This window comes from Ammospiza nelsoni, chromosome 1 (assembly GCF_027579445.1).
Source record: "Ammospiza nelsoni isolate bAmmNel1 chromosome 1, bAmmNel1.pri, whole genome shotgun sequence".
Lineage (NCBI taxonomy): Eukaryota > Metazoa > Chordata > Aves > Passeriformes > Passerellidae > Ammospiza > Ammospiza nelsoni.
The window spans coordinates 30,495,243-30,508,629 of NC_080633.1; the positions used below are offsets into that span (position 1 = coordinate 30,495,243).

Genomic DNA, 13,387 nt, shown 5'->3' on the forward strand with positions numbered 1-13,387 from the left:
GAAATTTGGTCTTAGAACTGATAGAGCAAGTGTTTAATTTCATTCCACATTTCTCCTTCAGTTCAAATACCTGTAAAATACAATGGAAATGTATTTTCCTTCAACAGAATTTAAATACTTTTTTATAGTATGATTTTACCCACTTCCAAACCATTCTTTTCCCTATGTAAAATTTGGAAACACTACTGCAGTACTAGATCAAAATATTGTTTCAACACAGCAAGAAGCCCATTAGGATGCTTTTTTTATCAAAATAAGAGCCTCTGGCCTCCTTCCTTCTCCTCTCCCTCCTGCTTTTCTCTGATGTTTTTATTCTCTTGAAAAAAATACTTTTATGTATATTGTTTCCCATCTCTACTTTCCCCCTTTTTTTACCTTTTGTCTTTGCATCTCCATGTCTTTGTTTCAAATCCTGTTTAAGTCTCTCTTTGACCATGTCTTTTTATCAGATATCGCACAGCGATCACATGAATTCTGTTAAGTGTCTCATCTCCCCGGCCTCTAGTAAAGTACTCTGATTTTAGCTGCAGGGTCAATCATGACCTCTGAGTCATATCTTGTTTAATGCAAACACAGGGGTCTCATACCACTCAATAGCAAAGGGGATGTAGCTCTGAGATACATTAAGCTACTAAAAATTCCAATTTAGACAAGAAATTTTAGATGACTGAAATTAAACCCCTATTTAATTCTGCACACAAGCACCTATAGGTAAATGATAAGAAGCAGGGCTAAGAAAACAGTGTCTTTCTTTGGAAGTAACGGGAGCTGCCTGCTAGGAGTGAATATGTTCAGTAGTATGGAACTGAGAGTCTGGCTGTAGGCATCCACTCTTTTTTATGATCTAATGGTTTTGTGAACCCACTCCTAGTCACTGAAGGCAACCTGGCAGACTAGTTAAAGTTTTATGATTTGTTGACTCTGTGTTTTATTGGAGCTGTTCTGCTTCCGTGTACAATTGATATAGCCACAAACTGTAGTTTGCATCTGAAATACTCTAGCCATAATTAACTTGCTGATGTTCATTCTGTGAGTTGCTTCATCAGCTGTGTTGCAATTTTTTGGTTTTATCTTCCAGAGGAAAAATTGTCCTGGGATACACTGAAGCAGAGCTGTGTATGAGAGGAACAGGATACCAGTTTATTCATGCAGCTGACATGCTCTATTGTGCTGAAAATCACATCCGAAGTAAGTTTCATTCCCTAAAAAAGGCTGTAAAATCAAAGCATGGAGGATTTTTTTGGTATGAATGCAATATTACAGAAAAAAAAAAGAGGTTTTTAACAAAAAGAACACTGTTCATTTCATATGTTCTACTTGTCCTTCTAAAAACTTACACTGAGTAAAGAAATGTTTAATATTCCTTTTTAGACTCTTTTGGGATAAATATTCTAGTCTCTGTCACATCTTACTCTTCTTTCTTGCTTCTCTGCTCAACTCAACTTCTGCTATTTCAAAAACTTTCTTTGGGTAAGGGGAGTACCAAGGATAGCTTTCCTGTTAACAAGATAAATAAAGCATTTTCTTTTGATACTAGTGTAAGATTTTTACCACAAATTGATCTCTGATTTAACATCCTAGCTTCCAAACATTTCCGGGTTTGATTCTTGGCAGCTTGATCTGGTTTAAGTAACAATTATGGAGAGAAGTATAGTGTTGAGGAAATAACAGCTATCTGATGTATAACTATTTAGGGGACTCTGTTTTTTACTTTTGCTGTTAGTTATAACAGAGTTATCTTTGGAACTTACAGAATCATCTTCAGAATATTATGGTACTTCTTTCCACTTACTTCTCTTAAAAAGTTCAAATTTTTTTCTCTTATCTCCTCATAGACAATTGGATAATGCCTCTCAGCAGGTTGTTCTCAGCCTATTTAAACATGTTTTCTGCTTCAGGTGTAGCTCAGTCACTGTTGCTTATCAGTGGTTCTGTTTCTTTCATAAAGAAAAAGAGATGGTTCCAGATTAGAAGGGGATGAAACTTGAATGGTTTGAAACTTTCTCTTAAAACTGGTTTTGCTACATTTTTTATGCTAAGATTAAAATAAAGAAAATAGGTTTTGTAGGAAGGATTTTTGGTTATATTCTTAGACTTTCCTAATACATTTTATTTAGTTTTTCTGTCTAGAAGTGCAGGGTTTTTGAGCAATTGTATTACTTCCACCCCTTGCCTCTGTGAATCACATATTTAAGAATTACCTTTAAAATTCACATTCATCACACAACCTTCACTTAAAACAAAAAAAACAACCAAAATAAACTAAAGCTCCCCACACAAAAACCAAGATAACTTCATCACAACACAGAACAATATTTGAAAATTTGCACAAAATCTGCCCCTGTCCCTTCACCACAATTGCAACAAAACTTCCCCATGATAATTTTACTCTCTCAGATTGTTCAGTACTTGTTTTGCCTTTTACCTCTCCTGGTTACCCTCCATATCTCAGCATCCTCATGATCCTGGGTTTTGGCACCAAAATTACTTTAGTGGGTTGACCCTGGCTGCATGCCAGGCACCCACCAAAGCCTCTCCATCTCAGCCCATCACAACTGGACAAGGGAGAGAAAATATAATGAAGGGTTCATGGATTGAGATAAGGAACAGGAGAGATCACTCACCAAATACTGTTACAGGCAGAACAGACTTCATCTGGGCATATTAATTTAATTGATTACTAACAAAAGAGCAGGATAATGGGGCATTATCACAATTTCTAATTGTCCCAGACTTGCCCAGCAGCCTGTCCACCTTGGATCCGCTAGGGATTTGCTCTGCTGGAAATGGAGGAAGCTTCTAGCAGCTTTTTACAGAGGCCATCCCTGTAGCCCTCCCTGTCACTACCAAAACCTGGCCACACAAACCCAATACAGAAATGTACTGTGAAAATTGAGTGTGTTTATGAAGCATTGCTAGTGGTAGTGGGAATGAAATAAAAGGTTTTTAAGTACCTCTGCATAAACCAGTTAAAATGTGAAAAGATTGCATTCAGAAGTAATGTGTTTTCTAAATGTTAAAGTAATAGCTGCTTTATGAAGGTGAAGAGACTTGGGCTTTTGTCATTTATATGTTCTAGTATTTATTAATTTCTGTTATTGAAGAAATAATGGGCAAAGCCCCATATAGAATGCTGCCAATCTGCAGCAGATATCTTGCAATTTTGACTTCTATTTTATGAGTACATTAGACATCTTGAAGTGATCAGTCATCCTGATTCACTGGGGATGCATTAGTGCCACACCAGGTTGGGCGATTGAGGACATGAGATTTGTAAAATTTTTCTATAAATGAGATTTCTTTCATGACATGCATGTTTTCATGATTTATTTGCTGGACAGTAAACAGTATGCTTACTCTTTAGTGATGAAGACAGGTGAGAGTGGAATGACTGTATTTAGGCTTCTAACCAAAGAAAATCGATGGGCCTGGGTGCAGGCAAATGCACGGCTTGTCTACAAAAATGGAAGACCAGATTACATCATTGCCACGCAAAGACCTCTTACGTAAGTCACCAGCTCATAAAGTAGTACACTTCCAAAATGAAAAGTGGTTTGAGGCTGTTTATATTTACAAAGGAACTTCTGGTTTTAAATTGTTACCCTTTATATTCCAAATTCCCCAAATTCTTTCTTGCTAACAAACATGTAGGAAATTCTGGTATTTCAGAACTTGTGGCATAGTTCTTTTGCATAAAACTTCAGACAAATATATTTCTTAGAAAGAAAAAGGTCTAAGCATGAAGTTATTCTATGCACTATATTCAATCCCAATGAGCAAAACCTGAGAAATCCAACTGCGGTTGTGTAGAAGGAGTAACAAATAACAAATTTAGTCCTGAATTTTAGTACTGAACAAAGCTCTGCATAATATGGAATTCAGCCTTGTTAAATAGATTAAATAATTTTTGCTAAGGAGTCTGTAAAGTGGAGAAAAACTGATACTTCAAGTATTGATTTACTTTCTATACCAAGAAAAGCTTAATGCATGGAACAAAGCCCACTTGTTTTCATTTCAGCCCATAATGCACAGAAAATGGTATATACTGTCTAGATTTAATTACAAATGTAATATGTAAATGTGGTATTACAGTCATAAGCTCCTTATTTCATAATCTGCCTCTTGGTTTAACTCAACCAAGTTGAGCTGGAATAGGTAGGAATTCGAAAAATGCCTACAAATAGAATAGTTCATTTTTTATGTTAATTCCATGGGACAAAAAGATTAGAATAACTGTTTATTACTGCAGTACCACGCTACATATCTGATTTATTTTCAGAGATGAAGAAGGGGCAGAACATCTACGGAAGCGTAACATGAAGTTGCCCTTCATGTTTGCCACGGGCGAGGCTGTGTTGTATGAGGTATCTTTCCCTATGTCAAGCCTTATGGACCCCTCTCAACCGAAGAGTAAAAGCACAGTGGGAAAAGGAGCCAAAGCAACGCTACACGATGACTCTGTGGATCCAAACTCCCTCCTAGGTGTCATGTTAAGGCAAGACGAGTCTGTTTATCTCTGCCCTCCAGCCTCACATAAACTTTCTTTTGAGCGGAACTTCTTTGCAGACAGTAGGGATGAGCTGGGTGGTGTTGTTAGCGGTGGCTGGACAGACAATCTCCTACCTGCTGGAAATCACAACATTCTCAAACGGGAGCTGATGGAGTGTTCCCAGGACAGTACTGTTCCACTTCCTGAAGACAGTGCAGCACTCTTTCAGGATAACAAAACCAGTGATTTGTACAGTATCATGAAAAATCTGGGTATTGACTTTGAAGATCTAAAGTGTATTCAGCAGGATGAGGAGTTTTTTAAAACTGAATTATCTGATGTGGATGATATTGGGGACATCAACATAACTGATGAAATCCTGACTTATGTTCAGGATTCCTTAAATAAATCTGACTTCTTATATTCAGACTGTAACCAGCAGCAGCCCTTGGTCCAGAATGAAGGTTGCATGGTACAGCAAGACTTAGGTCCACATCAACTTCATCACCACCAGAAGCAGCTTGTGGAACAGCAACAACAGCAGCAGCAGCAGCAGCTGTGTCAAAAGATGAAACATATGCAAGTCAATGGGATGTTCACAAATTGGAGCTCTGGCATGCCTCTTAGCTGCTCACAGCAGCAGCCCCAGCAATACATGTTCCCTGGCATGCATGCCAGTACATCTGAGTTCTCTTACAAGTCAGAAGTTAACACTTCCCCTTATGAGTGTAGGCAAGACTTTGTTCCTTACAAGCAACCCACAGCGATGATGCCACAGCTCTCTAATTTTTCTCAAATGGATTTTCCTGCAGCAGGTTTTGATGGATCGACCTATTCTGCTTCTTCCAACTTTGAGGATTTTCTCAGTCGTTTGCAGCAAGTCCCTGAAAGCCTTGAGTGTGGGGTAAACTCTGAGTCGGTTATGCTGACTCCTCAAACCTGCTATGCAGGCGCCGTTTCCATGTACCCGTGCACGCAGGAGACACAGCCCGGCTGCGTGGATCAAATGCAGTATGATCCTGTGATGACAAATCAACAGCAACAAGCCTTGGGGAACAAGGTATGGTAAACAGCACTGCTGCACTGCTTGCACTTTGAATCGAGTTTATATTGTTTTGGGTGACTGCTGGGGGGCAGAGTTGGTTTGACTGAATTGCTGAGTTTGACATGGATGGCTTAGCAGTGTGTGGATGTCTTTGCTTTATTTGTTCATTAGAGTGAAGAGAAGTGCATTTGGTCAAGTTTATATATATGTATACCTGCAGTCTGATAACTCTGTTTAGCAGTATTAATCAAGAATGAATTAACTAGTCTGTGGTACTATACCAGTAATTTTCCTGATAGGAGCCAATATATTAGCAAATTCCAAGTCTTGGAATTTGCTAATAAACCCTTTATAGAGGAATTGAGTTTGCTTATTTCATTTCATTTTCATTAAATATGTTGTAAGGATCAAAAAAAAAAAAAAGGTTTTGAAATGTGAATATTGTCTAGCTACTCAGATTCCTCAATGATTTTAGGATTAGTGAAAGCATTAGATTATAATATCATAAAAATGGCCTGAAATATGAACTGTTTCACTCCTATACACAATGTTACTGCAAAATCAAGTTTTTATATATTGCTATGAGTGAAAGCCAGCTTGTTCCTGAAGCTGCTGTCTAAATTAACTGCAGAAGAAATAAGAAAAAGTTACAGCTGCAGTAAAATAATCTGGTCCTTTTTCACCAAGGAGAATGCACAATAAAAGTCATAGAAGAGAGGATCCTGGCTGTAGTGCAGACTACAGTTGTAATCACTGTTCTTCATTGGTAAAATGAACTTAGAAACAAAATTCAATTGCTAGTTCCTGATTCTGAATAATCTTTGTTGCAGTACTTTTTGTTGTACCCTTTATTTCTGTTAAGCTTCTACAGTACAGATGCACAATTCTTATTTTTTGTTGTTGTATCTCAATGAGTTAATGTTCTGAAGTACTGATCATGCAAATGCTTATGCACATGCATAAGCATTTACAGAATTAAAGTATTAAAGTGGCATTTAACTTATGCAAGACAAAGGTGAGGAATGCAATTAGAGCATATCCATTTTTACATGCTTTATACAAGTATGAAACATTCCCTTTTTAAAACTGCTTCACTGCTGAAAAGAATGCAATTGCAGAAATTTACCTAAATTATAGCACAGTTCAGCATGATGAATGGATTCTTCCTGAGGCTGAAATTGCATGAAGTGACTTTGAGAAACTGCAATGTGCAAACTAGAGCACGACTTGGCTGTGCCTTGCCTGGCTGTGCTCAATGTTTAGTCTTTCACAGTGCTTCTTAATAGGGCTGCAGAGCAGCTCCAGGGCCATCCAAGTTTGTCTTTACAATAACAAAGCATTACTCTTTACACAAAAGCTGTGCTAATGCGATGCATCAGTTTTGAACAGCCATTACATTTGCAATTCCATTTTTTTTATTTTTAATGGCTGGTTTCAAATGCATTTATTTTGCAGATTATTTTGTTGTTACACTTCCTTAATAATTTTTTTTTATATTCTTCCCTGCATTTACTTCACATCTATCTATACAAAGTTTAATGACTAAGACAGCACCTCTGAAAAAATGATGTCTATTACTTCCTATTTACTAGAATGCTGTGCTGCAATAATAATAGGACTTTTAGTTTGTTGTAAAGAAAAATTATCAAAGGCAACTTTGTGGAAATATTGTGCTTACTTAAGCTGTTCAGAGGCAAATTCAGCCCCTCTTGTTAGGTTCCTGTGCTCCATGGGGCTGAGTACCACTGCATGAGCAGAAGCCTCATGTGACTAAGCAGATAGGATACTGCTGTCTGAGCCCACATTCACACAGACAAACCAAAGCAGGGCAGCCTTGGTGGCTGGGTTTAGCACACTCACATCCCTGTCAGTGGCTGGAGTCCAGAGAGAAGACAGATGTGACTATGCAAGCCTTGACTGTTATCTTTTCAGACTTCTAACTCCCATTGATTTCTCTATGAAAAGACTATAGAATTAGAAAGTCAGAGGGTTCTGTTGTGTTCATGTGCCTTGACTTTCTGCCTATCATGTAATTGTGGTAGGAGCATAGCCAGTGCAGTCTGAAATCACTTTCAGTGATGGAGAACAACAGAAAGGCCTGTGATCATTTGGCTGCTTGTTTAGAATCAGTATTCCTTTATTAAGCAGAAGAAACCTTCCTAAGTAATCACTATGGTCATCTTATTATTCTAATTCCATAGTGTTTTCATGGAGAAATCAATGGGAGTTAGATTCTATTGTTGTATAGTTAGATCTATGTTCTAGATTCTATATTTTTAATTCTTAAAAATATTTATGAGTATGATCATCTTATTAATGAAAAATATTGAAATAACCTGCTTCTGTCAGAAACAATCCTTGTGTGTACTCTTAAAAGTATGTCAGCTTTGATTAAAAACATAATTCACATGGCTATAGCCTTGTTGTTAAAAAGTTAGAAGAATCGTGCACAGTTAGTCAAATTTCAATGCTTGCATAGAAGGAAAAAAGAGCTAATACCCAGCATAATTTGATAGATGAATGGATGAATGAATGTATAAGAGATGTTCTTAAAGACAAACCTTGAAGGAATGAGTACTTATGATATAAGCTACTCCCAAAGAGATGATGGAAATGTTTAAAATTCTTTGTTGTATTTTCTTTGCATGACCGAATGGAGTATTTTGTAGATGAAGTCCACAGCATGACAGGAAGCATTACATTAGGTGATTAAAATAATCCTATGAACAATTATGTTAAGACCGATGAAAGCCATTCATTGCTCTTACTTGGCACTGTCAATATGAAGACTGTCATAAAGCCCACCCTGCAACATTTCAGCCAGTGGATTGCACACAGTGTGCTTCAGCTTATGGATGGGACTGCATGTGCATTCCTGGAGGAGCTGTTATGTCTGGATCCCACTGCAGGCACAGAAAGATGTAAATAGGTTGCTTTTAAAGTGTAACAGCTGGATGTGACAATGAGGAGTTCTCAAACTGTAGTTTCTAGAAATAGAAACTCTATTGCACTTTAGATAATAGAATTATTTCTTTGCTTAGCCAGAAGTAGGGCTCCCATTGACTTCAACATGCATAAAGTTCACTGATGATTCAGTCCCTATTTTAATGCAAATGATATTATCACTAATCATCATTAAAAAAACAAAGCGAATCAATATATTTAAAGATTATTTCATCCAGTGTGTCTTTAGGAGGATTTTTAAATACTTATTAATAAATTAGTTTCCTATACTAACCATTTATATTCTCTTTTTTTCCTGCCAGTTCCAAAATGGTTTCAATGGAGGAAATGTAAATGAATCATATCCCTCTCAGTTAGATGTGATCAGTAATGCACAGACTGCCACACATCTTCAGCCTCTTCATCATCCAAAAGAACCCAGATCCTTCTCAGATTTGGCATCTAGTGGATTTATGTGATTCAGACCTAGAGCTCCATCTGTGATTTTGTCTGGGCATCAGGTTGCTCTGAGGAAAAGCTTGATATGTCTCTCTTTGAGTGTCAGACTTGAACAGCTAAATTACATTTTAAGAATATGAGGTTGGTTGCACTATATACGGGTGGATATGTAATTCAAGACCTGGCTTCTTAGAATGACAGGTGGAATTAAATCTTCTGATTTAAAGTATGCATGTGCTGTTTTCCATCAGGCTGACTGTGTCCTTGCAGTATGGATTACATACATACTACAGACTATGTCATGCTATACAACATAAGATAAGGCAAATGGTTTTGTTGTTTAGAAAATAATTGGGCACTTTACAAATAGCATTGATGGCACAAGGAAGGTGATTCACATGTGGATTATTTCCAGACTTTATTTTTTAAAAACTATTAAAAAGCTCTAAATTCATGAGAATCAAAAGCACTTAATTTTAATGCATACTAAGCTCTGTAATCACTTATTTTATATTTGAATCCTTTTGTTTTAAGTCTCCATTTCTAGCACTTTAATAGAAGGCTTAATACAAGGATATGATATGCAACTTCAGGTTTCCTATGAAACAGACCCCTTGCATTCCTCCTTTTCATGTCAACCTTAAGTGCCTCACAATTTAGCTACCTTGTTTCTGATGGGAGCTTATTTTAGCAAAACTCACTATAAATTTCATCTCTAGTATGTGAACTTTTAGCTAACATCAACAGTGCAACTGGCTGCATCTTTTTTTCTTTCCCTCTAAAAATTATTTGTTTAGAAAGTGACTTAATTCATCTGTGGATTTCTTACACTATTATCAGGAGTTGTTAATGTTCTGAATTTAGTTCAGCTAAAGAATTTGAGTTTATTCTATACTGCTTTTCTGCTTTCTTCAGGTAATACAGGGTATATTAAAAAAGCAGATTTTGCTGAGGGGGAGGAGCAGATCCTCAGGATTAGTTTTAGATTATTAATGCTGAAAAACATGTGCCTTATCTTGTGTTAAAACGCTCATAATGTTCTTTAGAAATAATACAAGACTGCTCTATGCAAATATTTTCATTAAAATGGATATTGAAAAGGATTGCATTTTCAATAAAAGGGGTAAGGGAGTCTCAATAGTGATTGGCATTGACATATATTTTGACTGCAATTTTCAATGTTGATAGTGGGGAAAGGGTCAGTTTGGTTTCAGTTTTATCCCTGGCAAATTGCACTGCAAAGAACAGAGAGGTTATTCTTCTTGTGTATGTTGATCCATTTGGAAAGCTTTGTGTAAACTATGAAATTGGGGAAAGAAAAAAATCGTTAGAGAAATTCTCCTTGCAATAGGTTTTATTTTCAGGAGAAAAACCCAAACTAAACATATCCACTAAACATTCTGGGGTTTTGTTTTGCTTTTAACTGAGGACTGTAAAATTGCAGACACCAATGTTTGGTGCAAAATAATAATCTATGTGAAAAATACAGAAATGTGTATATGTTCAAAATATGTCATACTTTTGTGTGTTGTATAGTTCATATATAATAAAATGTTTTTGTAAAATATTTTAAACAGCTAATTTTAAAGTATTACATCGTTATATGTTAAGAACAATTTTATTACTTTTGTTATATATAATGTAAAATGGCAATTTAGCCAGTTTGTTTGAAACAGGTAAAAGTAAATTGACTCCCTCCAGATAGTTGTTAATATTGTTTAATAAAGGACAATCACTTAAAATTGGAATCCTTTCCTAGCTGAAACATGCTTTCTTTGAAGAAGAGCATATTTTCTTCCATTCTGTGTGATGTGATACATGATGCCAAACTTCTATCTCAGTTACAGCTTTTCAGATTAATAAATTCAGCAGTTCTTTTAAGAGAAATTAGCATATATGAAAGGGACATTAAGGAAGAAGTTACTATTCAGGAGAAGCCCATAAAGACATTGCGGGTTTTATTATAAGGTCACTTTTTTCCCCCCATGTTTCCAATTTTGTCTTCTGCACAAGACAATAGTAAAAAATTCACTTTCTATAATTTGAATTAATCCTTGATTTTGTATTTTTTTAATTGAAGGTGATGTTTTAAGCCAACATCTGAAATGTCTTCCATATCTAGCTAGTGTGTCATGTTTGCATTTGAACTGGAAAATTAGAAAAATGCTGTAAAACCAGAAGGTTGAAAGGGATAATATATGTGTTCCATCTTACAAACCATTATATATCCTGTTTATGAATTTAGTTAAACCAAATACATGTTGTCCTATCACTAAGTGCCAAGGATGAAGTACTACAACAGTGCTGCCCTACTTAATATAAACAAGTTAGTTGTTTATATGCATATCAGCGTATTTTGTGCATTATCTTATGCGTACAACGTTGACTGTATTAGTGCACTCTTGATCTGCACCAAACTGTACCTACAGTGCACAGGTGTTTCTGAATTGGATCTCTATTAGCCCTTCAGGTCTGTTATAAGTAAGATTATAACCCAGTGTTAGTCAGTATTACTGTCCATTTTTGTACAAGTTTTCTTACCTTGTTTTCCTTTCCAGTTCTCCTCTCTCCTTGGCTATGCCTGCACATACCATGCAATACACCTCTTGCATTAAGGTATGATTCTGTAGCGCTCTTGCTCATCTCCACTGAAGTTTGTAAGACATAATACATGGTAATAAAATATTCACTTGAATGTAGCTGAAATGTATGTTCTTTTACTACAAAAATGTTTGATTTCAGCAGTATACAAAAATACCTTATCGTATGGTTACTAATATCTTTTGAGAGCTTGTCATCTAAAATAGTTTACAAAACTTGTTCTTTACGTCACTGTGGACTTTGCACTTCTCTGAATATTAGATGCAAATACAATGTATATAATTTAGAGTGGTGAACAAATGTGTATTTGTCCATGGAACTAGTATTTTATACTTGCATGAAAATGAGTTTATAAATAAAGTTTGTAAATAGCAAGCCACAATTAGTAGTTGGAAGGTTCTTATATTCATTGCTTACTCACAGTAAATTCACAGTTGAACAGTACTGAGGCAGGAACAGATTTCTGCATTGATGCTTCTGTAAAGAAGCGTGTTCTTTTTTGTGATTCTGGAGATGGCCATTGGTACTTACATTACACTGGTATTTACTGATTATTGCTAGTTCAAAATGACATTAAGTTAAGAAAACAATTTGTTTATTTCTAATAATATTTGCTAATATTACTGTTTCCTGTGTGCTCTTTTGGCTTTGCATGATAATCTTTTAAATTGTTTGTAATGCTAAAGCAAATGTTTCACTGTAATTCCCTATGCAGTTTACCAAATTTACGATAGTTTTTCAGTTTAGTGACATGATGGGCAATAATTTAATTGGCTGGAACTACACCATTGTCTTGTAAAGTGTATTAAGACAAATGTCTTATCCGGAATCAATACGAGGCTATGAACTCTGTATGTCAGTACTATTGTTGACTTTTCTTGCACTGCACAAAGAGACATGCTAAGGTACAAGTATAATTCAACAAGACTGCAAATCTATAAGGTAACATCTGGAAATAATCAAGCAATAATATAAGGAACACTGATTATACTTTTCTTTGTAGTCTGTTGCATTTGTTAAAAGTACATCTTCAATCCACATATCAACCTGGTCCCAGCAGCATAGGACCTTACTGTCCTTTTGTTTGAAGGAAGGAGAGATACTTTCTTCTGGAGAAAGCCATTTTCTTAAAGATTTATGAAGTTTTTTCTTTGCTGTAATCAGCACGAAAGTTAACAACCATGGTATACCAAACCAGCAGTAGGGCACTGCATTGAAAGCTCAGGCAATTTGTTGATAGAAGTCATAATCTTACTCAAGGCTCTGTCAGAGGAGAGCTTTTCCAAATAGCTATTTTGGAGATCTTCCTGGTGAGGAACCATGTTTCCCACTCACTCACTTAATCTGAGTGCTGTTTTATTCTCGGGTGGTTTTGTTTATCTGAGAACTGGCCTTTTAAGTAGAGTTAATTCTACTAGCTAGAGTAAGAGCCCGATTCTACCTCTAAAATTTTTATTCTGTCATTGATTAATTTAGCAAATTATCTTCCTGCCTTCTTTCATCTCTGCCCAGGCATTCTTCCCTACTAGCTGACACTTGTAGTTCTAACTAAGTAATACAAGACCAAAACATCTTTAGACATCCAAAATGTATGTTGACATCTAAAACTAAAAATTAAATTCCCCCCATTGTATACTTTTAACAATCTCAACATGTAATTTCCAGTGTGGGGCTCTGTTCAGTTTCACCCATTTCATTCCTGCTCCGTTCAGGAAGCAATGCTCGCTTTGATTGCTTGTCAATGAATCTGAGCCAAGCCTGCAGACAGACATCCATTCTTTCAGTCTAGTAAGTTCTGGTGCATTGATTTTTCTGGTAAACCCACATTCTATAAATCCTCTTATCTCTTG

At 36.1% G+C, this 13,387-nt stretch overlaps 1 protein-coding gene across 1 annotated transcript in view; it reads left to right on the forward strand.

The window, feature by feature from the left end:
- Window positions 1-11,919, forward strand: part of AHR (aryl hydrocarbon receptor) — a 61,673-nt gene extending 49,754 nt beyond the window's left edge. Inside the window, exons 8-11 of the mRNA XM_059494085.1 lie at window positions 1,079-1,188; window positions 3,365-3,506; window positions 4,280-5,549; window positions 8,801-11,919. Coding sequence (XP_059350068.1) covers window positions 1,079-1,188; window positions 3,365-3,506; window positions 4,280-5,549; window positions 8,801-8,956 — 1,678 coding nt within the window. The 3' untranslated portion in view covers window positions 8,957-11,919. The remainder of the gene's footprint in view (window positions 1-1,078; window positions 1,189-3,364; window positions 3,507-4,279; window positions 5,550-8,800) is intronic.
- The last annotated feature ends 1,468 nt before the right edge of the window (window positions 11,920-13,387 follow it).